Source organism: Styela clava, chromosome 3, assembly GCF_964204865.1.
Source record: "Styela clava chromosome 3, kaStyClav1.hap1.2, whole genome shotgun sequence".
Classification (NCBI taxonomy): domain Eukaryota; kingdom Metazoa; phylum Chordata; class Ascidiacea; order Stolidobranchia; family Styelidae; genus Styela; species Styela clava.
Genome location: NC_135252.1, coordinates 6,111,429 through 6,136,093, shown reverse-complemented (window position 1 = coordinate 6,136,093; position 24,665 = coordinate 6,111,429). Strand labels below are relative to the sequence as shown.

Here is a 24,665-nt window from a genome sequence, read left to right as displayed (position 1 = left end):
TTCGACGAATACTGATAAAGAGATATTTATCTGAGCATGGTCCAAATGCAATTTGGCTTACTTTGCGGTTGAATTTAAGTGGACAGAGATGTTAAACGTTTTTTCTAACAGAAATATTAGCATTTCGAATTTGCAGAAACTCGTTGATTTTGTTTGCCGGAACATTGGCATCTGTTGAACAGATTTTTTTCTCCATTGTTAAAACTTTCTGGTCTGGAAGCAGGTTCAGAATGCCAGAAGAAAATATAAAAGCACTCGTAACCTGCAAATTTAATGGTGATGTCTCTTGTTATCAGTTATATGACAAAATCAAAACAAGAATTTTTGAGAAGGGTTCCATCTGCGAACAAATACTTTTGGTCTAAATAAATAATACAAACTATTTTTTTGTGTTTTTTCTAATTCAATGATCAGTATAGAGATTTACAGCCGTATATACCCGCAATGGCTTGGTAGACGTTTCAATATTACAAAGACTGGCAATCAACCGAATGTTTGCCAAATCGCACCGTCCCGGTTTTTTGTTTCAGATTTATGGTAAGCCTATGTTTAACTAACGCCCGTCTCAATTATACGTCCGTAACGATTATAACTATGGATTTTAATGTATTTAACCCCTTTGTATTAATAGTATGTTGAATTCAATGAAAATGGGTCATTTTAGCAACCCCCCCCCGACACGCAGATAAGGACACACATTCTCCCCGACACATCCACCGATTTGTGACTTTTTTCATTTCTTACAAAAAATTCACATTGTTCATGTTTATTTACTTATCACATGCTCATTGCTTATCATCAATGTGTAGGATGATGTTGATTCTGTGTGATGGCCAAAACGTTCAAATCAACTAGCAACTTTGTTGGTGATATCTCCAGCATATAACAGCGATGTTGGGTTGCCTTATTTTTCCATCCAATAACTTAGGAACGTTTGACCCTCGTCGCCAACTTTTTTACGATTCCCAGCCATTTTGAATATAAAACTGAACTAAATTTATAATTACAACTAACGGTTGGTAGATGTTTATAAATCACTATTTTTGTAGTAGGCGATTAGTTAGCAATAATTTACCTACTGTATGGGGTGATATCGAATACCAATAAATATATACATGAAGAAATGCACAATGCTACTGATAATCCCAAGTCTTCGGATAACCTTTGAGTGAAGACAGAGACATAAATGAGCATTGTGATATTTGATGTTTTACACAATTTTGCTAAATCAATAATTGCAATTTTTTTATCATTTGTCGATTTTCTTATTTCTTGATGACCGACGTGGTAGTTCTTGATTTGACAAGGTATTGGGCTCATGTGAAAATATTCGTGGCTCTTCGTGTAGACCAGGGTTGTAAAATAGTATGAAGACTGAATAACGCTCTAGGTAATTTCTCCTAGTTTGAAAGCATTGGTGTCATCTGGGGCTCAGTTATCGGCTTCTGTGGGTGGGTGGATTCACTCTCGGGTGTTGATTCTTCAGGAATCCGAAGATTTGTGTCAATATTGGTGGCCGGTCAACGTTTCTGAACGCGAATTACTAAAACTGTTGCCTTCAGCTTCTCATGCATTACAAAATTTTCAAACTACAACCGGAATCAATGACAGAACGTGGAAAATCAGCACAAACGCGATCAGATAAGACAAATAAAACTGTCAGAGCAACTAATCACATGAATTCATATTATTTCCATAAGTCTGAAAATACAAACTAGAACTAACCGATTACATCTATCCAGCTCCAGTGCGTCCTTGGCCGCTATCCTGCTGGGTATATCCCTAATTGAAATATGAGTTCTAGAATATTGTGCAGAACGCATTGATGCAATAATAGTGGATTAAATCGCCAGTCATCGAAAGATGCATCATATATATTAATAACAATTTAACACAGTATAAACACTTGTATATAAATCGAATTGGTAAATTCGCTTGACATCCCCTCTCGCCAGGCAGCCCATTCTATAATAACAGTTAAAAGTAGTCAAATATCAATATGCCTGCAATAATGGAAAACAAGTTTGCGACAAACATCTGCATCATTACTGCAATAATAGCGAGAAACATCCGGCCGATACGAGACCTGGCAGCAACCGGAACGAGCACACAAATTCAACAGTCAACCCTCACAATTAGAAAAGTCTTGAAATGAGATTATCTGATAATTAGCAGGTACAAATATGGGGATAAGTGCACCGGTCCACTTACCAGGAAGCAAAATTCAATAACTGGCTTACTTAACAACTGACCCATTGGGAGTAAGATGAAATTAAGTACAAGTCAGTCGACCGATCAAACATCTTTGCTGGGTCTGCCATTCGCAACAGTCTTCAATATCACCCATTAAATCGTTGGAATTCTGACCCATCCCCGTTAGAACAAAACACAAATGCCATGATACATTTTTAGCTGCTTAAATATACGTTACAGGACGGCAAGAAAAACAAAATAAATTTTCCAATATGCAGCAAGCACCAATCTCAAAAATATCAGTAACTAATAAAACATGATTCAATAAAATTTTGCTAAGACATGGTGCTATAACTCACACCAAACTGTGCAAACTAATGTTTATCAGGATAACGTAAATATAATTGTTAGCAGCAAAGCACACAAAATGTACTGTTTCACTTTTGCAGCTCTTGATGGCACAAAGCGCGACCACAGGCATGCTGACGTGGGAAACTTTTCAAATTGAAGTCCTCATGGCGCCATTACCTACGCGTGACCGATTCCTTGTTACCTTAGTCACAACCAATGTCTCCTCGTCCATTCAGTCATACATGATAGAATTAGTGAACATGTTTTTAAGATTTTATACCAGCCAAACGCACCAATATGGGACGACATATTAAAGCCTCCTTAGAAGATGTGTACAATAAATAAATAATGTAATAAAGGCAGCGAGTTTGAATTGGATTTTTCAGACACACAAATGATGTTTATTTTGAGTAAGAATATAGATAAACACTAAAGCATCAATGGCGATCTTGTCAGCGAGATGTTGGGGATGCTTCCTCATTATGTTTATTTATTTCAAATGGACATGAGAAGTAGAGGCAGACAGTGATCTTATGAAAGGAAATACTAGGGTAATTTTGTTACAGATAATAGTGACGAGGCAATCAATTTACATTTTCCTGCGCCACTGAAAAACTAACTTATACCAGTGAAACAATGAGATATGGTAAAATCAAAATGCATGACCTATCTAAAAATTTGATCACAAAGCAAGTTGTACTGCGAGTTGCACAATGAGCATTGGAATAATATATAAGCAAATGATAGAAAAAAAAGTTTGTTCTATTTTAAGTGCCAAGAAACAAACACAAAGGATAATAAGAATATAATATAGGTGTGATAGAAGAATGGTTGTTGGAATAAAATGTACCAAAAATAAGGCATACAGTAATACAGATGTATGCAAAATTTTAGCATGGAAAATTGTGTAGTGAATGTAATAGTAAATTCCCAAGTACAAAAAGTCGAACACTACTTGATCTGATAATCATTATACTGTAGCACATGTAAAAGTACTGCATGCTTGTACTCAGATTATTATGAACTGATTGGGAATAAAATAATATTGTTGATAACTAGGTTATGGACTAACTAGATGTTAAACTCTAGATATAGAAATTGTAATCTCAGGTAGTAACATCTGCTCTCTAGTTGTAATTTCAATCAAATATGGCCATAAGAGTTTGTATAGTTTTATATTCTGAATACAATCTGAAAATATATTTCCAAAAATGGAATATCAAATATATTCGAAATTGGTCCACATTTATCAGGAAATGTTTCACACATTAGTGGAGATTGAATTTTTCGATTCAGAAATGTTAAAATAATCGATTACCTACGATTATCAAATGTTGGGTATACCTGAAATTTCGAGTGAGTGCCAATTGCGATACAAGTTACAACTACCACAATAAGAAGAATTCATTTGACTTGGATTTACTCGGTAAGAACATTAAAATCATCCTATTGATCTGTATCTGTTACTGTGTCAAGAATATATTGAATCGAAGACACAACAGATTAGTTGTTGCAAGTCTTGCGACCAATGACAGATCAGTTAAAATGCAAGTAGTATAACACTGCCAATAAGATGGAATCTTTGGGTAATTGCACATTATTAACTGCATTGAATAGCGAATATACTTCGCTAATTCAACATACATTAACCAAAACATTGATTTTTGGGCTTCAACTGCATTTAAAGTCTATACATTGATGACGGGCATAGAACTGGTGAACTCAAGCTTCAGGTAAAGGCGCATTTGGTTTTCCAATTTTTAGTGTTTCAAGTCCTCCCGTCATCACTTTCATCTAGAAGTCCTTGATTCATATCAGCATCTTTAAGTGCCGAGCCATTAGGTTTGCCACGTTTTTTGTCTACAAATCCTATAGTACCATTGCTATAATAACGAGCTCCATCAAGCTCTTCGTCATTGTCTATACCATTCGGCACATAAGAGTACAGTGGCTTTGTACTTGATGGATAACAACAGTGTTTATTTTGTTTCCTGCAATAATGCAGGGACACAAACAAAAATACAAATATGATGACAGAAAAAATGCAAACTGCTATAGTTAAACCAAAGATTTTTCTGTGCAACTCCTGGTTTTCTGATTTTTCAAGAATGCATTCTCCATTTACTAGATTAAACCCATCAATGCATTTGGAACAATCACTTATCTCTGGTCCATGACATGAAGTACAGTAAAAACCTGGATCGCAAACAACACACACATTCACTTTCTCAGGATATCCATCATTGTCAGATTCCAAATTATCATGGTCTTCATTGGTCCTGGGTAATTTTTCAGCTGCAGCCTTCATAGCTTCATCAACCCATTCCGATGAAAGATATTGTCCATCTGGGCAAGAGGTTAGGCAAGACAACCCATCATGGCTGCGAACATACCCATCTTCGCACACTTAAAAACGTAATGGAGATTGCAACATCCAATATGGTGATTGTGAGGTAATAGTACGGGTTCACAGTACGTAGGCACATTGTTAGTTGATTGTAATTGTGAGTTGGCAAGAGAATTGGACGACAAAAAAGACATCATCATTAAAACAGGAACCATCCAAGTAGAAAAGATGCAAAAAATAAACACATTACTACGGGAGAGTGAGATTGAACTGTTAGCTGGCCACCAGACCTATCAGTAGATTTTGGGCTTCAATTCATGGCTGGACACTTGCATATAAGATCCCCTAAAACTATTATACTAATAACTGAGTAATAACTATCCTTATTGGTTACTATCAATTATAGGGATGCCAAAAATAGAATCTAATTTCAAGAAATTTAAGTTCTGCCATTGAATGATAGTAAAATGGTCAAGTTAGATATTGAATAAATCTAATCCTTTGAAATTACTTGACCAATTGTTTATCTGATATTTTGTATTTACTGAAGAAACATTATTTTATTGATAATTTGTTAGTTTTGAAATTCGGATAGATAAATAACAAAATAGCATTCAGTCGAAGTTATGTAATAATCAAGATTCCTATTCCAAGCATCCCTACACTCAAGTGAATGTCATTGATTGTAATAATTAGAAATAAACATTACAGAGTTTCACCAAATTGCATAGTATTCCTTACAAAAACTTAATTAGATTCAGCAGCTGATATCACCTAGACTAGAAACTACTTCTTATTTTGTTAGTGAAGGTCCAAAATGAATGTCTGGAACTTTAAATTTTCTGGATGTTCAATATTAAATTAAAAATATTAAGCAAAATCATCAGCATAATTTTCAGCTAGCGAACTATAGCAGAGTGAGTTAGCTAAGCAAATTCGAAGGACTCAAATTATAAAAAAAAGCTATGTTATTATAAAACCAGTTGTCCAAATGACAAGCAAAGCAACATTCTTATTCAAAAGAACAGTAGACAATTTTTTGAAATATCAACACCAACACCTTGTTTATTTTATCTCTAATAATAAATGTGGAATGTTGTTTCGCTTCTCTATATTCTTAATCACCAATAAACAAGTATGCGGTTGTCATAGACAGGCTTTGTAAAATGCCTCTGGCTATGAACATACTTGTGGTGAATTTTAATTGTTTAATGACCCTACGCCATTGCATTTATTCCACATATGTATGACTCCAAATTAAATAAAGTAAACATTAAGTTGATATGTAACTTCTTGAAAGATCATCAATACATACACCTTTCTTATAGTCCAAATTTATTCTTACATAATGGCTTATAATGGTGTATATAAATTATGCAAACAAGCTCTTGTAAACTTGTAACATTAGTACTTTAAACGACAGAATTTCCACAATCTTTGTGTATTGTATATTATGCTGCAAAAATTTTGTTCAGTTTACATTATGGCCAATTGGAATCATATATCATCAAGACCTGGCGATTATATTCAAGGTATGCGAAAATAGGTAAATAAATGATTTTATAACCCTTCCGAAGAGGAACATTGAGTTATTGCTTCGATTACGATATTATGGAGTTGCAATTTTATTCACCAATATGCTATACCATTTATGATTCATAGATAGTGTTGTCTTTATCATACTTTAATATGTCTATGATCTTCAAGACTCGAAAATGGCAAATTCTTTTTCACGACATAACCATCATAAACCCAGGTAATAAAATTGCATAGAAAATTTAATATACTACAGAATATTTACTGTTAGATGACAGTAAAAGTTATGTTTATTTTCATGCATTTCTGCCAACTATTGAAGAGAATTTGACAAAAGCACACATTAAAATACACACGAAGATGCACATTTTAAGGAGACATGCGATACACTGATTATGCGTAGCAGATAATCATACAAAAAATGACTGCTTCGAACTATGAAATAGTTCTATTGCTAAGCACAGACTGGTACTAAATCACATGGAAGACAAATTTTTGTTCTTCATAATACCAGCTAACAGCTGGTAACACTTATCTAGCAATTGCAAATTTACAAAGGGGGATCATGCAAAATGCACAGCCATGAGATCAAATAGTAGTAAAATGCAAGTAAATTCTGATTGCCTAGTCACCATTTAACCTGAAAAAAAAAAAGCTTTCTCCAGAGCGAACAATAAAAACTAAATAACATTGATGTCTGGTGGACAGCTAACAGTTTTATTGCAAAATAAAATGATGAAATAAATGATCATTTTAACATAATTAAGCTAAACATCAAGCAATGCCACACAACCAATGCACGTAACTATCAAACATACATTGTATCGAATATTTTCACGCAATAAGGAAACAGTAATTCATCATAACATGCCAATATGACGGTCACATTCACATAGAAATGGTATTCAATGGAGTGAATTGAATCAAATGGAATCTTTTTTTCAGCTTTTGAAAATTAATAATTTTCATGTACTAGAACTTCTTGCTGCTAGAAACAAGAGAAGGAAAATCTTGCTGCAATTTATTATAATTATAAATAGCGAGATAGATTCAAAGTATCTTTATCTCAGCTTACAGTAATTTATAATTGGCATTTCAGTCAGACAATCATAGTTTAAAGTTTTGCAACCCCATCCAGATTCGATTTACATATTCCGATCTCGTTTCCGAAATTGTTTTGACTGTTAGGCCCATACATGCCAAGATCATTTCATATAAAGCAGTAGGTAGCACCACAGATTACTGAACATCCATTTACTACCAATACTACAACACCTTAAATACACATAGTCAACAATATTCCCCCATTCAAAGCAAACATTCAATATGTAACAAATAAGATTTCCAGCAAAGGAAATAATTATTCTTACCTATACATAAATTGTTAGACTTGGTGATCTTGCAGTGGCTTGGAGTTGTAGAAACTTCATCTAGATTTTTTAAAGAAGTTAAGACTTGGAATTTGTCAAATAAATTGGGATAACGCAATATTACTTTGGTATACCCATAATCTTGATAATATTGAAACTACTTGCAGTGGATTCAATACTAGCCCATGTCAGTTATGGAAACAGTTAACCAATTAAGTAGCCAATGCATGAGCTATTAATTAAGGTATTACAGATTAGTGAAATATGAAATTACCCTGCAATGACAAGAAACCAGTAAATTTCTCAGAAATGGACAACCTATAATGGCTTGACAAGTTAATTCTTTCTGAGAAAAAAAAAAACCTCTAAGCACTAATGCCATCAACTATGCTAACATCGACTTGGGAGTTCCCTATCAAGATTTAACAAGAATAGTGTGACTACAACCAAATTAGACCAAATGAAATAAACGAACTACAAGATAAAAAAAATATCTGAGCAGGTAAACTCCCTGAGGAAATATTCAATCGAAAACTCAGAAACTTTAACATCAGTGCCAATTTCCTATCAAACAAGACTACCTGTCCCAATATTTAGAAACCTGCTCAAGTCATCAAGCAACTTACTGTTTGTTTCATAAACTTCAGTTACTGGAGATGAAGCTATTTTTGATGATGCGACACTCTAGATATAACAAATGATTTCAAAAGTTAGAACACAGTAAAAACAAATCCATAAAGTAATGCTACAAGCCACATAGTCACACGAAAAGTTACAAAATGGCTAGATGGTCCAGATCTTGATGAGTGCTCTTGGTTAAATAATGATACATAAATTACGAAAGAATTTTGATATTTTGGGTATGTCTAAAGACAAGCTCAAGTTGTTATAAAACGGTCAAACCGAAATTCAGAATTTCAAAATATTATAGCAGTCTTTATCAATTAAGAATTGAAATGTATTCAAAAATTTATTAGCAAAACTGAAACCAACATCCAAATTAGACTTTGCTTAGAGCAGTGGTTCGCGAACTTTTTGTTCGTACAGCGCCAAATTATCAGAGAGAAAACTCAGTGGGGAACCGCTGGCTTGGAGCATAAAAATTACAGATGTGAAATATAATATTAATAACAAATACCGTAGTTGAGGTTTGAACATTTTCAACTAGACCTGCTGACCAGTCTTTATTCAAAGTTCCATAGAGTATGAGGTTGAAATATGATACAGAACCTGCAATAACATATAATATATCGCTATATTATCTTACTAATCTCAAAACACAGGCAAATTGTAAGTAATCAATTTCGATTTCCATTTACTATGCTTTCCTGAACAGCACTTCGTAATTCACCATTCTCAGTCATCAATGCCAACACTAACTAAGTTATAACAGAGATTAACTCAAATATCTAATATGACAGGGATTAACTTAAATATCCTGAGTATTATATAGATGACAATGCTGTGAAAATGATATAAACTTTATACAAGAGTTTGATATGTACCATATGTTCTTTAAATTTTGACATTTGTTTCAAATGGGCTCTTAAATATTTGAAGCCCAGTGTTAACAAAGTAATTGCTAAAATTTATAATAACGGTGAGCAATACAGAGGCAGAGTAATGAATCCGGCATTGTCAACCCAATATATTATACACTGCGTTTAAAATCTATTTCTATATATCAATTTGCTATTGGAAATCCCTTGATATATTGACAAATGGTTAGGCAAAAATAAGGATTACCAGTGCCAGTAACGACTCCATGTGTATGAACTTCCAATGTCCATGATCCAACAGGATTTTCATCCCAGCTATGAGTTGTCATGAAAGGCCACTTTGAGAAACCACCAGATTTCAGATCTACTTGCCTATTAAAAATAATATTCAATATGAAATAAGCCACATACTAAAATTAATTTCAATCGTGTTTATAATCTCGTCTTAAGGCATTAAGTACTATTAAACTACACTAATTATACTTTATATGTTGATGGTACCAAATCATACAAAAACCACAATGTTGAGCCTAATATAAAACATTAAATCCACTGAACTGCTTATTGCAGTGAAATAGGTTGAAACACTGATGTATACAAAAACAATCCAATATTAAATGGAGATTTACAATAAAATTATAATTATCCCAATTTTGACAAAGTGCTGACTGCTGAGCCAATTTGAAAAAAAAAGTGGAAAACTATCAATATTTATCCTGAAATAGGACATTTACCTTCAAAAAAGTCATATTGATAGTGCTCAATATTTTCCAAAGACAGGTCAAAATGAAATGAAAATTCTCTTCAACAATGTTCTATAAGAAAAATAAGAAGAACAAATGATTACCTGCTATCTAGCAATGTAGAGTTTGTTCCCATTGCTGATGTTAAATAAATGTTCATATCACCTCGTCTGTCGCAACTTGCACTGATTTCAGCTTGTACATGCTCTAATCTGTCAGGCATTACACCTTCGCATGTGTTAACCTTGGAAAAAAATGAAATATTTCACCAATAAGTCAAGAGGTTACACAACTTGTTATTTCTGCATGCACTTTCTGTAGCACAAATCATGGCGCATTATAATTTATTAACATTTAATTATGACAAGAAAAATACATTGGCATTTAATCAATGTAATACGCAAACCTTTTTTTTTTTGCTAATATAACAGGTTATAAACAATTCTAACATGGATGATTGTCAAAAATAGTTTAGTCTTACTTCTCCCTCAATGTTAATATAAAAAGATTGTTAAGCTTGTTGAGTTCCAAAATTGGACAAGTAATTATTCAGAAATGTATATCACTTCACAATTTCTAAATTATCTCACACACTGCTATAAGTGGTGTAGTCATGAATCAATTAAAAAACTAGTTCAGACATTTTCAACTTCATTGCCCCTTGGCGTCAAAAAATGGGTTGTTAGAATTTTTGGCGCTCCAGAAGTGTGTGTACCAATATGGAGGGAACTAATTTTGTTCGCCTAGGTACTTTACATCAATTTGTGCAACTGGGACGCAAGCCTATGGCCAGGGGATATATATATTCACCTGGCTAACACAGACGGTCCCCCGAATAAAACTCTAACCCTAAACAGGTACACAAACTACAGGAGTATCAGATTTTTTTCTTGTGATGTCATCATTGAGCAAATTTAAAGCAAGTTTGCAAAAAAAATTTAATCTAACAAAAAATGTTACTCCCATTTACTGTAAACTTCTTGGAATTACACAAAGCATCTTACATTAAAAGTTATCTTTAATGGTTTTCCCCTTGAAAAAGACGACTTGGAATTATGATGTAATATGGTAATGTTGCATTTCCTCTGTTGGGGAACAGTCTTCCAACTTTTTGCCTTCAGTACCATAGCATGAGCATCCATTAATCCATATCCATACGAATGACTCACTGCAATTAGTTTATTTTAATCAGGCTAATACAAACAAAGCAATGTTACTGATAAAAAAATCACATTAAAAACAACAAAGAAGTGATATATCTGTTTATCAGAAAATAAAATCAAAGAAAATCTGTGCAATGTTTTTGTGTGAAATTTTGAAAAAAAAAGGAAAATTTGAGATTTCATTTACAGCTGTACTGTCCAGCTATAGTAAATTAGATAGTTACATATTTTTTGTGACCTTCATTCCAACAGTCTTGAAGATTCGCTATAATACAAGTATACAACAACACCCTTATAATACAATTAAAATATTCAATACGGGAATCTTCAACGGACTTACCACAAGATATTACCCATAAAATGCATAGGATGGAAAACTTCACTTGATAAGTCACTTGAACTAACTTGAAAAAGGCTAAATTTGAAGTATATTCATTACATCACATGTATTTATTATATATCCATTTCTGTAATATCTAAATATCATATTTACTATTGAATAATTTTATTAGGTTTGTTTTTATGATTAAAATCGGAATCACAAAAGACATTATTTGATATTACGACTATTATTGAAATAGAACACAAACCTTTTCTTCCGACAGCATTCAGGGCCCAGTCACTAGCTGTTAAGCCATCAGGATTTGCCGTTTGAACCACAATGTGCTGCATGTCTCGCCATGTCAAGTTTTTACTGTGAAATATAAGAATATTATTGTTTGGGAGGATAATCAGAAACTTCTGAGAGATAGTAAAATTATTTTTGCATTCTATATTAATTTACAACCAATTCCAACAATTTTACACGATTAGTTAACAGCAGTGTTAGGAAGGCTCGAGTCATTGACTCAACTTGAGCTAGAAAGTTACTCAAGTCATCTGATGGAATGACTTCCTACTAGTCATTCACTAACTGCGAAACCGACAAGACCTGACTCACAAATCGGGGATTGGATTGGGACTTCTACTCAATATTGATAAACAGTATAAATATATAAATTAATTATTGAAAAACGATAATTGACTTTAAAAAAAGGCTACATAATCTGATTGTATATGGGAATTTCAACATAATGGTTCAATTAAGATTCTATCATCAATCTAAAAACACAGCTCATGAGCGAAAAACATGTCGGCAGAGTAATGGTCGCCAAATTCAAAGTAAAATTACATAAATAATTCAACAATGGCACTTAAAAACGAGGTTCAAATCGGATGTAACAAGTCATATCCCACTTCCATCATTTTGGTCAAAATTTATTTTCACAAAATTCGCACAACTGACAACAGTAATTATATTGTATAATGTATATATTCCTTTGATATCCCAAGTAGGTAGAATATGAAGTGGTTAATCCATCAGTGAAACATCAAGCCTCTTTCACCAAGGTCAGACATTTCAATTTAATAAGATTAGATAGAACGAACATTGTATTATCTGTATATGACGTTATGGCCGTTACAGACACTTGAAACCACTTTAGAATATGACAATGCTTGACTTGATTTTCCAGTAATAGTCTCAAGCTTCATTTTGTAACACTTCAATTTAAAGACATTGCCAGAAATTTTATGAAAAGCTGCTCTGGAGATCAAAAATATTTCGAACACACAAAAGGACTCATTAATCAAAACAAGTTTGCATACTCAAAGTACAAAGACAAAAAAAATAAAATAATACCCTCAGCCCTCATGTCAGTTTGAATACTGATCTGATATAGCCTATATACCAAAAATATTTTAGTAGCTAGTGTCTGGCGAAAAACAGCAAATTCTAAAAAAAATGGGTAATTACAGATAAATTTTTAAACGCATTTTATACAGCATTAGGTTCAAGTTTATTTTAATCCAATTTTTTTTTATAATTTACTATTCACAATTTTAACAATGCATAAATATTGGGGCAAATTAACATAAAATTGAAACCTTTCTATAGGTAACAAAATAAGTGTTCATAATTAAATATAAATGTATAGTTTGCAATATTCTGTTTAAAGAGTGATAACTTACTTTGCTTCCAATGCTAGAGCACATATTCCAGCAGCAAGAGGAGCAGATGCAGAAGTTCCTGTATGTGATTGCGTACATTTCTTATGAAGATCAGTAGTAACCTTCAAAAAAATATGAAAATGTGAAATTTTGGAATACATGAATCAATCCTCACCAAGGTTGTATTAAATCAGTTGTACCAAACCAGAGCAATATTCCGAATGCCCAATTTCAACCTCACAGAATATGTGGCTGATTAACTACAGCATGGGGTGTGTAACTTTTAATACTTTATTATGTTTAATAGCAGCAGGCACAAAAATCTTAGTTATTGATCTTATGACATGCGTTGTTCGCTTCGCACAAGCTAACTGTTAAGGGATTGTAATGTCACAGGCATAGATATGAAAATTAGACTCAGGTATAGGCTTCGCAATGCACATACCACCATATAACTAAATAAAAACTAGTTGCAAAATTTATAGTTCAGATATGAATCACCTTCTCAAATATTCATTGTCATTGACACCATGCATCATCACAGTATTGTTTATGAATGTAAAACAAAAGGTGCATTCCTGGCGAAACTCAAATAATTGAACTAGCGAGTTTATTCGGTACCAAGATACTATAAAAACAATGTAAAATTTAACATGACAATAACTCACTATTTGTCTGTCTGAGTCAATACCACTGCTATATGTAGTCGCTAGAGTAGATGAGCAGTCTTCAGAATACCATGGTGTTTGAGTGTGTTCTGTTGTACTGCTGATTGACAATGTATATATGCTATTTGTATATCCATCACAATTGCAATTATCTTGTCTCTTTCCCCCATTACCTGATGCCCACACAAATATGGATCCTAATCCACCTCTTCCCTGAAAACAAATTATGAAAGATGATACTTTCTTTATTACTAAGTGGGATACAATTATGGTTCACAGGATTTGGGAATGGTTAGTTCACTAAACCACTGGTCAGTTACGGCTTCATATGGTGAGAAGCTCATGCATCAGAAATGATAACTGGTTACCACTATTCCTTAACAACACATGGACTTGGTAACCAAATAAATGGATTAGCTCGTCATATGATTAATCAGTCTTATGGGCTTTCCTCTTCCTGAGATAAATAAGGAAAAGAGTTATTACACTGAAAGTTGGGTTTTAAAGTCATACTTACTGCTCTTTTTTAAACTAAATCTGACAGTACAGCAAATGGCCCAAGGCATATTCTATCAATCTTCTGAGAAAGCACTTTTATGGTAGGAATTATGTCCAGAGCAAATTTTCTTACCAATGTGACTCCTTTTTCAAATGCTTCTTTAGCTCTCCGTGCCGGTCCATCAACCGTTTTACCGTCATCATCGGGTCCCCATGAAGCACTGTATATATCAATGTGATTTGGTCTCAGACCTATTGATTCAGCTTCCACCAAATCTGTGACTTGACCATCGAGCATACGAACCCCTGTTGTAATAAGACAGCATAGTAATATAGGTTTACAGTAACTTAATCTATAAATATGATCTAGGTCGATAATGTGTGCTTTTTTGCCCATATACAATGAAATATGGCAAAGAACAGTTTTGATCTAATTAGTTCATTTTATTATAAAATATTACATACTATACTACGCCTAAATAGATGAATATTATTTCTAGATTTGAATGAAAAATAATTAGAAATCGACTCAATGGGCAACAGAATCCTATATGTATTATAATATCAAAATAAAATTCGTGATTAATCATAATTCTACTGCAATAAATAAAAAATTGATAGCAAATCAGCGAAACCTACTTTTGGCAATCAAAAACAAGCCTTCAAAAGGCTGTATGTAAAAAGACTTTGCAAATCATTTAATGTAACACATATTAAACTCTTTTTATAACATTCATCTTCATTCATCCATAGAATACAGTACGCCAGTGAAGTGCAAACACACCTTTACATCAATAATCTATTTATAGGATTTTCAGTTACTCATGCCACTTCCTGGACTGTAACATGCAAAACAAATATTACTTTACCAATTCATGTGAAGTTACTGCTATCTCAAGGTTTTAAGTTACCAGTGATGAATGATACCCAGACACACAATTCAAACTGAAAGATGACACCACAAATCCATAAATTCTACACCATTCTTATTATCATTTTAACAAAATGAATATCTACGGTAATGAATTTGATATAAGTTAAATTTGAAAGGATTTCCGTTTAAACATCTGAATTTTTAAATTCCTAATGGATGTTTTTCTCCCTTTATTCGTGTGCGTGTGTTAGACTATATATTAATAAAATTCAACATATAGGACTGATTTTTCATATTTTTACTAGGGGAGGGTTATTGGGTTATAGTATGCCATTTCTCCTATCCTGTTTCTATGCCATTTCTCCGATTCTGTGTCAAACATGTTTGTGTTATTTTCTATTAAACTGATAGTATTTGGTTGTAATAAGATCTTTTCTAACAGTTTGATGTACATCAGGTTGAATGTTTTACGCTGCATTTGTAAACAATGGATTTATTCCAAGACACTGAAGTTGGTGATCTGTAAAGAATCTGCTCATCAGACTTCCCCGCACGGGTAAAGCCAATATATCAGCCTAATCATATCGCAAACCACCACGTTTGTACAGTTACGGTACGTCCACGTTAAATGTGGGAATATTTAGCCAATATTTTAATATCACAATCTTGGTTTGGTTCGAAATATTGGATTATAGAATAACATTGGTTAAGACTTAAGAGAAGTATTTTTTGAAGGACAAAATATTGCATATGGAACAACTTCAATTAACAGTACTTTTTTTATTAACAGTGAGCTACATATTAGACACGAATGATAAAATTACATTTGATGAGCAAATTAATTATTATTTAATACAAAAATACGCTCATAATAAAGTGTGCTATTAGTGGGTGACTCATTACTAAACACTACTGGTTCATAAACACATATTTGATGGTAGAAAATAATATTTTTCAGTAAACCTTCTATCGACAACATATATAAAATGAAGAACCTATATGTTACCAAATCATTATTGCTAGTTAGGGACTAGGGTTGTTGTAAAAATTTAGTTTTCACCACAACCAATGAACCAATCCATTTGAAACTCTTGAGTGTGCCTGATATTTCGAATGATTTTTTGGTTTTTATAGTTTGCAGAAGTACCTCCATATGTCATACAATATAATTCTGTTAACATTTCATGACAATCGGGTAGCCATATTTGCCATTTGACCTTAATTAATAACTGTATACGCAATGAATATGTTCAAAAACGTTTCACTCCAAATTTTTACATTGTTGAAGATGAGCAAAATAAGCATTTTACTATGCGTGTTCATATATTAAAAGGTTTACAAAATTGCAGGCCTTATCATATTACGTTTGCGACCTGCAATTTGTCCTACAGGAGCGACTAATTGAAGACTAGAAAACACATTTTCATTTTATATAAAACGATGCTGAATTATTAAGCGAAACATTGGTAGTTCATAATTTATGAGCTTTTATTAAAATTGATGCATTCTTCAATGCAATGGATTAATATTTAATATAATTTCTAATAAATATGCAAATAAATAGATTACTACGATGATATTAGATTATAATAATTTGTATATTTTTTAAGTAGAATAATTTTTAACAAAAACAGTTTGACAATGGTGGTGTATTTTAGAATTTCGTTATTAAATAGTCAGCGATTTAAATTCTTCAGACAAAACAAGATATGACAATCAAAGTGTTATTGCTATTTCCTATAGGTCATGACTCGTTTTGTCTGGGATTCCAGACAATGATCCAACAATCCATGACATTGCTAATACAAATAGAATAAAAATAATCTCATGAGTTGAATTTTACTAAACCAAGAAATAAAATGAGTTTGTCAAATGTCAAAAACAGTTTACCTTAATTCAAACCAACTAAGTTGAAGTAAAGTAAACATCAGGCATTAGTTAGTATTGACAATGAGTAACACGTACTTAGTAAAACGTTCTCATAAATTGTTTTAGAAAATGAAGATAGGTTGCAAAATCATAGATCAACCATGTATCCAACAACAAAATAATGTTATCTGCAGTGTAGTACAAACCGCCTGTGATCTAGCTTTGTGTGGTATTTAGAAGGTGTAAGTAAATAAACCCAGATAAATAAATATAATATCATAGTTGTATATGTATGTATGTCTGAAAAAGTCTGATCTTGGTCAGATGAAACGTTTCAGAAAATATTTGTGTTAGTGTGCAGCAAGACTCTTGAATTATTTGGGATAGTTATCTTTACTCTTGCTGCAGCATCCTTGCATTATATGCATACGGTTCTGCCGGTACAAAAGCATAGAAGAAGGATAAGTTGTTAGTCTCACAGAAAACCAATCATTAATAAATATAAATCTACTAAATAGTCAAGACTTTGATTCACCCTATCTTTTATTAGATCTTATTGATTTTGTTATCAATAGCAACAACATGTCACAGCAATGTTTTAAATACCTTAGTTCAATGACATAACGATTTGCTTAGTTTTTTAAATCAAAAATAGTGAATTAAGAAAGAATGCAAGTCATATTCGAATGAGGCTGAAGTGTAAAATGAAGTTATTATATGGAACAGATCATAAATATTTTTAGCTCGCAATTTTCCATGTCCAAAGGCTATCAGTCACAAACTGTATCTGGTAGATGACATGTATGCTTTTCAAGAGACATTTTTGCATTCAAGAGGTTTCAGAATGAATGCTTAGCAAACAACTAATTAAGATACAATATAACGCACGTCATGAGAGAAGAATGAAGACAAAAGTTCGAATCTGTTACAAACTTCCTGATGAGAAACTACTTTAGGAATTATAAAAATAATCCAATGATATTGTGCCATTGATGATCTACTGAACAACCAGGAAATATACCTTAAACTCACTGCATTTTCATGTTAGATATAAGTTGCTACTACGTCACAAAAATTAGATATATTTTTAGCCCGGAACCAAAACACTTAAATGACAGATGAACAATTGTCCACAGGGAATAGGAGGAAGTAAATAATTAGTCACATCAAAACTATTGGCATGACATGAAAGCCCCAACTGTCATATTCTCATTATAAGCCAACAAGTCCATTAATTAGAAAGGTATTTGTTTATCTTGAGCGCTATAGCTCATGTTCAAATAAAGATTGATTCTTAGTTGGCAATAATGTGTATAAAATATTTGATGTCATAAACAAAACAATGATCATTGAAATAAGCCAGTAATTCCATATCCTGTTGAAATATGCAATTAAAATATACAGTACCCCTGCAATATGTGTACCAGGTTAGGTAGGGTTAAGTCATAATTTTATTCTGATTTTCCTCATTTTAGTTCTATTACAATTCGGGAATGTCTGTGTTAGCCGAGTGAATATACTCCCTGCCCATAGGCTTCCGTCCCTTTACACAACTTGATGTAAAGTAGGCGAACAAAATTAGTTACCTCCATATTGGTACACACACTTCTGGAGCGCCAAATTCACAATATTTGAACCTTCAAAACAATATCCTACTAAATCATTTATCAATGAACTCATTAACACATTAAAATGAATAATACACATAATATGCCTATTATGCACTAATTACTAACCATTGAATACTATTATAATAATTACTATAACAAAAATGTAAATCCAGTAACAAAAATGTTAAATATTCATAAATTAATTCAGTCATGATTTGCACACACTCCATGATGTTATTTTGAGTATGGTTTCTTTGGAAACTAATTGAAAACAATTAGAAACTTGAACTGTGTATGAAGGAAGTCGTTTAAACCTATCATCAAAATTCGATATATTCCATTTTAAAATGTTCTAGCTTTTATAATATGTTTCGATAATTTTAATATTAAATAAATGAGCAATGCTCGTACATATTTGCACAAAGGTCAAATGTCATACAAAAGTGTTTTAATATTAATTAATAATAACAAGAGAGCAATGCCTACATATATGAACACAAAAGCCGAAGCCAAGTAGTATAAAATGGTGCACAATTTCTTATTTTGATGATGTCATCACACAAAAATTCATGGTAAAACAAAAAGTAGGCCACAAATATTTTTAAAATAAATAAGTAATAGCCCTCTAGCAACAACAACAAGCTTTAACCATAATTTTAAAGCAATGGGTCCGGTAGTAGAGCAGTGTTATTAAGAATCAAAGTGATTTTTCAGGACAAAAAGTATTTAGCAAGACATGTACATTTCATGTCCAACAACTCTTACAGAATCTATAGGGTTGTCCAATATTCATCATCCAAGCTGGACACAAAATGTCTGATGCTCTTGACATTTACTTATGAAATCTTTTAAAAAATTAAGCATGTACGCATACCTCCAATAGAAGCTTTATAAGCAATTCCTACAGAGCAGTATTTATTGTCTGCAACTGCTGCCACTTCCCCGGCACACCTTGTTCCATGTCTATTTTCATTTGAATATGTATCTCTTGGAGCAGGATCATCATCATGGTCATTTACATCTTTAGATGCTTGCAAATCCTGAAAATAAAAAAACTTATTATTTCTGTTGGATTACATCGACTAGTTTGTCATACAAAGGGAAATTTTTACAAAACTCTCATCGTGAACAAGATCTGTCCATGGCAGACACTTACATAAGACACTCTTATTTTAAGTATTGGAATAACCAAGAATTTAGGGTTCAACGTTGCCTAAATGCCTACCCAAATCTATTATATAAAACGAGGTGAGGAAGTGATCATGGGTTAAAGCATTCAGACCGTTTTCTGCTAAATTAGCCTCTCTGTAACATTCTGCTTCAAAATGTAATTTTGTTGCCCAATTAGTCATATTAAAAATGGAATTTTATACATATTTTGAATACGACTGAAACTGTTACGATAAGATATGATTTTTTGTATTTATCCTGGAGAGAGGTAAGCCAAAAATATGACTTGATCATAATAGGGAACAACATTATCTCGGCCAGTTACCATCGGGTATGTGATTAGTTTGTCAGTTATTTGTTTCAGATAAACGGACTTGATCTTATGGACTTATCCCGGTACTTATTAAACAGTATTCTGTATTCAAACCTGTGAACCTACATAGGATAATCAGAGGGGTTGAATAGGGCATCGATATATATAGAAAAAATTTCATCTATTTTCATAAAATTCCTATTGATTACCATGTTACCAGGCATTGACCATAAACTCATAACTTGTAAAAGAAAGACGAAATGTAAAAATGTCATAATTGAAATTGTGACATTTCTAGTCCTGGCAAGAAATGCATAAACATCAGCACGTAAGCATGTTTAATAACTGTATCTCAGAATTGGCATTCAGAATCTAACAGATAAATATTAAGTAATCAATAGAATTGCTTCCTGAATGACAATGATTTTCTTTATGTCGTAAAGTAAATCGGTTTGAAGGATAGCAACCTAGATCTTAGAAAGGTTAGTACATCATTACACATATCCTTCAACTACACAAATTTAATTAACAAAGCAGGATAATAATTTTATTATTAAAAAACTGCATTATTTTTTGTAAGATGTTTTTCATTTGATTCTAAACAAGTTTTCCATTAGCGCTTACTGAGTCACTATGCCCAGAATAACAGTACAAATAAAAAATGATGGCACAGAATGATCTTCCTTTCCAAATCTCAGACATGCTTTGAAAAATACTGGCTCAAACTAATTTTTATGTAATTATTAATAATGCTCCCAAGTTGAAGGACACAAATTTATAAATATTATGTAAACATTGAGTGAGCTGACGAAGCATTTTATTTCAGCGACACTTTTTTCCAAATCACAAAGTAAATCAAAAATTAATAATGCTGCTTAGCCCACAGCAAGGCATTCCAGAAGCGTGTGTACCAATATGGAGGTAACCAATTTTGTTCGCCTACTTTACATCAAGTTGTGTACAGGGACGGAAGCCCATGGGCATATATATTCACTTGGCTAACACAGACAGTCCCCGAACTCGTAATAAAACTCAATAAGAAAAATCAGAATAAAATTATGGCCTAACCCTTACCTGGTACACACACTACGGGAGGACCCACAAGAGTCCACTCAAATATAAATTCGAACAAAAAAAATAATGTTTGATTTTACTTACAAAATTAGCAGCAAGATCAGGATGTTTATATTCTATTCCATCATCTAAAATAGTAACAACAACACCTTTCCCTGTGTAACCTTCCTCCCATGCTTCAAACACTTTCATACTTGGTCGAATTGTGGGAAGCTGTAAGAATTATTATCCTATATTCAGTGAATGTAACGAAGATAATAAAATGGAAATATAACTGCTTCAAAAGAAGTCTGCAGTAAAACCTTCCAATTTTGACGATGCTCATGTCAGAATTTATTTAAGGATACCAAATTTTTCTATGTTTAGAAAATCAAATCCTATATTTAACTGCTATTGAGAAAAATGTTCTGAGAAGCGTTATTAAAAATTTCAAAATATTCGTTACCGTAATTATAATCTCATTTGAAACAAACTCGTTGGACAAACAACTATTGATACCCATACACAGCTTAAGCCACATTGTTGAAAAAAAAATGAATAATATTGCAATTGTAATTACCAAATACCAAGTCTTTGGCCAAAGTGGATCCTTGGGTTGATCTTCCTCAGTGAAATGTGTTAGGTCTCGTTTTACCCTACTTTTGATTATCTGTTGTTCGGCACTGCGCACCTTTGAAAGTAAAAAGTAGCTGATTTGAAAAGTTTACTTGGCTACAATCTTCATTTATTATACACAAATCAAAAAATTTTCAAAATTCAAATTTTGAAAAACTAAAAAATTTACTCTGTGTTCGCTTGGATAATTATTAACATAATCAGTGGAAATTTAATGTACTGTCATGGTCAAGTCAATTTACAGTGAAAATTCACAACGACTTAGGTTGGAAGAAATTTTTACTCCAACTCTTGCTGCAAACATCCATTGGAATAAAATTATTAAAAATTTGGCATGTGCAAGACATCTATATAAGAGACTGTTGAAAAAGCTTTACCACTGTGATTTTTTGAATTCTTGTAAAAAAATTTAAATCTTATCATCACCATTAAATGTCTGAAATCAGAATATGGGGAATTTAAAATTTCGACTCCGGGTTATACGAAAATACAACCAAAGCTCCGACTCCAATGAAAACATGCTAAACAAGGACTACATTATCCTGATATAAGAAATAATATATAAATTGCATAGGCCTATATTAGTGAAAGAAATACAATATAGATATACATACCATTGGATGTAACGTTAATTTTGAATTATGTTCATGACTCTCACTTATTGATCTTTTCATAACAGAAGGATGATAAAACTTATATGCATTGCCATCTTCAAAAAGCTACAAAAATGGAAATACATACATTAGAGAAATCATGAAGTCTAAGACAAAGAGAGTTTTCTACGGTTATTATTTAGTTCCCATTTTAATTGACTCTAAATGATTATTTAAAACGGTTATTATCATATTGTGGGAGCTGGAGCTAACAGAAATTTTAAAGGCTTTGAGCATCTAATTATTTTTTCACATTTATAATCTTCTAATACTTCATGGGTATGAGGCCGGAGCAAAGCTCTAATGCAAAAATTGAAGCTATAGGACCAGAGCTGGAGCCACAGTTCAAATATACTTTGGATCCGGAGACATTGCGATTCCAAACCAGCTACCCAGCCCTACTTTCCATATAATTAGTACATATAACACTATTCATCTCTGCCATATACAAACCTATACCTATTTTGAATATATCACAGCATATTGCTTTGACTGTAATAATTTGTTTCAACAATTCTTTTAGATGTTGCCCCCCCTAATGCAACTATTCAAAAGACAATATTTTAACGCAATATTAAAGAAAGTTCATCACATTCACAAGTGAGTGGACTGTGAAGAAATATCAAATCTGCAGCAACTTTCATAGATACTTTACCATAAAGTTAAATTGCTTTTGGGGTGAAGATCAAATGAAACAGTGGTTTTAAAACAAACACTCACTCGTATATTAGAAAATATCATACCTTTCCAAAGTTCCTAAATCCATACAATGTAGCAATTTCATCTGCTGCTATATCACCTCCATCAATTTCAACAACCCATTGATTTGCATAATGCACAGCACTTTCAGCATTGCAATAACCAAATGCAAAAACCATTATAAAAATTGCAGCCATGCAACTGGGCGTCTTCGGAATTATAGGATTAGCAAAGAGTCGTAAGTATGAAAAAACTTCACATCTTGATTCATTTATGTTCCTCCGTAAATACGGAGCCATTCCAATCGAGTATTCTCTTCCAAGTAATCAACCAGCAGCAATTAGTGATTCGTTATTATAAATTTCCTGTTATCTTGTGATATCATTTACTGTTTTTAAAAGGAAGTAATACAATTTAGATTCAAGATATTTCAATAGCCTACCCTGCTTCCATTCTTATACTATTCTCGTGAATCGGTAAACAGTTTTCCTATTCAGTATGAATAATTGTTCCTTTAATTAATGCAATAATATCAATTAATTAAGAGTATCTATTCAAACTGATAGAATGTAAGACAAATTGCCTATCTATAATTTCATGCTTATGGAAGTGCTGGATATGTACATGAAGTCGCGAGTTTATAACGACAAAAGAGCAGCATCTCATTCCATGTAATACTAGGTTATCTGCTATAGCTTGTATTATGTAGAATGAGATTCTTATACTCTCTTGTTGCTAAAATAAAAAATAAAATGAAAAACTCACAAGGCATTATGATATCAATAGAATTTGTTATTGATCAATTAAAAGTTAATTTTATCCTTCCCTTTCGATTTACCAACACAAATTGTCATAGTTTATTATTATGGTTACAAATTTGAAGTAACAGAAACACACATTAATTATTTGGAACATCATTATAAATATTAGTACAGCAAATTTTATTGAAATGGCACACTAGAAATTGAAACAATAATTCAAATACTATTTCTTTATTGCTGTATTGAGCCCAGTAAATCTTACAAGCGGCAATACTGGCATATGAGCTAATGCTCTTAAGAAATGATAATGAGAAAACTAATTGTAACAATCAATATATTTGTACTTAAAGGATCATTACTAATTTATTCGAGCTGAATATCAGTATTTAAAATATGCAAGTTCTATTCGAATCTTGAATCATTACATTAATTTAAATTGTTTGTTCAATGATCATGAGAGAAAAATTGCCTAAACGTGAAATTAGAAATGAGCTTCGACTGAAAGCTGGATAATTCAAAATCAATTTAATGGATATAAAGCTAGAATGGGCCATTTCAAGCAATTGTGGAATTCCATCAATTTTTTAAAAGTGTAGTGACTCGATGCTACTTTGATAGTGATCTCAGCTGTTCTTTGATCTCAGTGATTTTAGTTAGAGTTAAGAACTGA

General features: G+C 32.4%; 1 protein-coding gene across 4 annotated transcripts; it reads right to left on the bottom strand.

Annotated features, from left to right (window-relative positions):
* Nucleotides 1-2,396: 2,396 nt before the first annotated feature.
* On the bottom strand, nucleotides 2,397-23,637 carry LOC120343553 (furin-like). Of its 4 annotated transcripts, none has more exons than XM_039412758.2 (16): nucleotides 23,279-23,637; nucleotides 22,497-22,601; nucleotides 21,827-21,937; nucleotides 21,352-21,480; nucleotides 19,585-19,750; nucleotides 14,491-14,663; nucleotides 13,860-14,072; nucleotides 13,213-13,313; nucleotides 11,793-11,896; nucleotides 11,044-11,207; nucleotides 10,144-10,283; nucleotides 9,544-9,668; nucleotides 8,936-9,027; nucleotides 8,379-8,481; nucleotides 7,798-7,857; nucleotides 2,397-4,950 (listed from the first exon to the last, which is right to left on the bottom strand). In XM_039412758.2, exons 1-16 carry the CDS (start codon nucleotides 23,531-23,533, stop codon nucleotides 4,313-4,315), a joined length of 2,679 nt encoding a protein of 892 aa, XP_039268692.2. In that variant the 5' UTR covers nucleotides 23,534-23,637; the 3' UTR covers nucleotides 2,397-4,312. The 4 variants fall into 4 exon arrangements, with proteins under 4 accessions (XP_039268692.2, XP_039268693.2, XP_039268694.2 ...); XM_039412759.2 differs by having other exon boundaries at nucleotides 8,424-8,481; nucleotides 23,279-23,636; XM_039412760.2 differs by having other exon boundaries at nucleotides 4,848-5,140; nucleotides 23,279-23,636.
* Nucleotides 23,638-24,665: the final 1,028 nt, after the last annotated feature.

Coding starts and splice junctions, on each gene's coding strand:
- LOC120343553 (XM_039412758.2), bottom strand. CDS start 23,533: ATGGCTCCGTATTTACGGAGGAACATAAATGAATCAAGATGTGAAGTT. Junction 13,314..13,859: donor TTGACTCAGACAGACAAATA/GTGAGTTATTGT, acceptor ATTTTTTTGAAG/GTTACTACTGATCTTCATAA. Junction 9,028..9,543: donor TGGAGTCGTTACTGGCACTG/GTAATCCTTATT, acceptor ATGTTATTGCAG/GTTCTGTATCATATTTCAAC.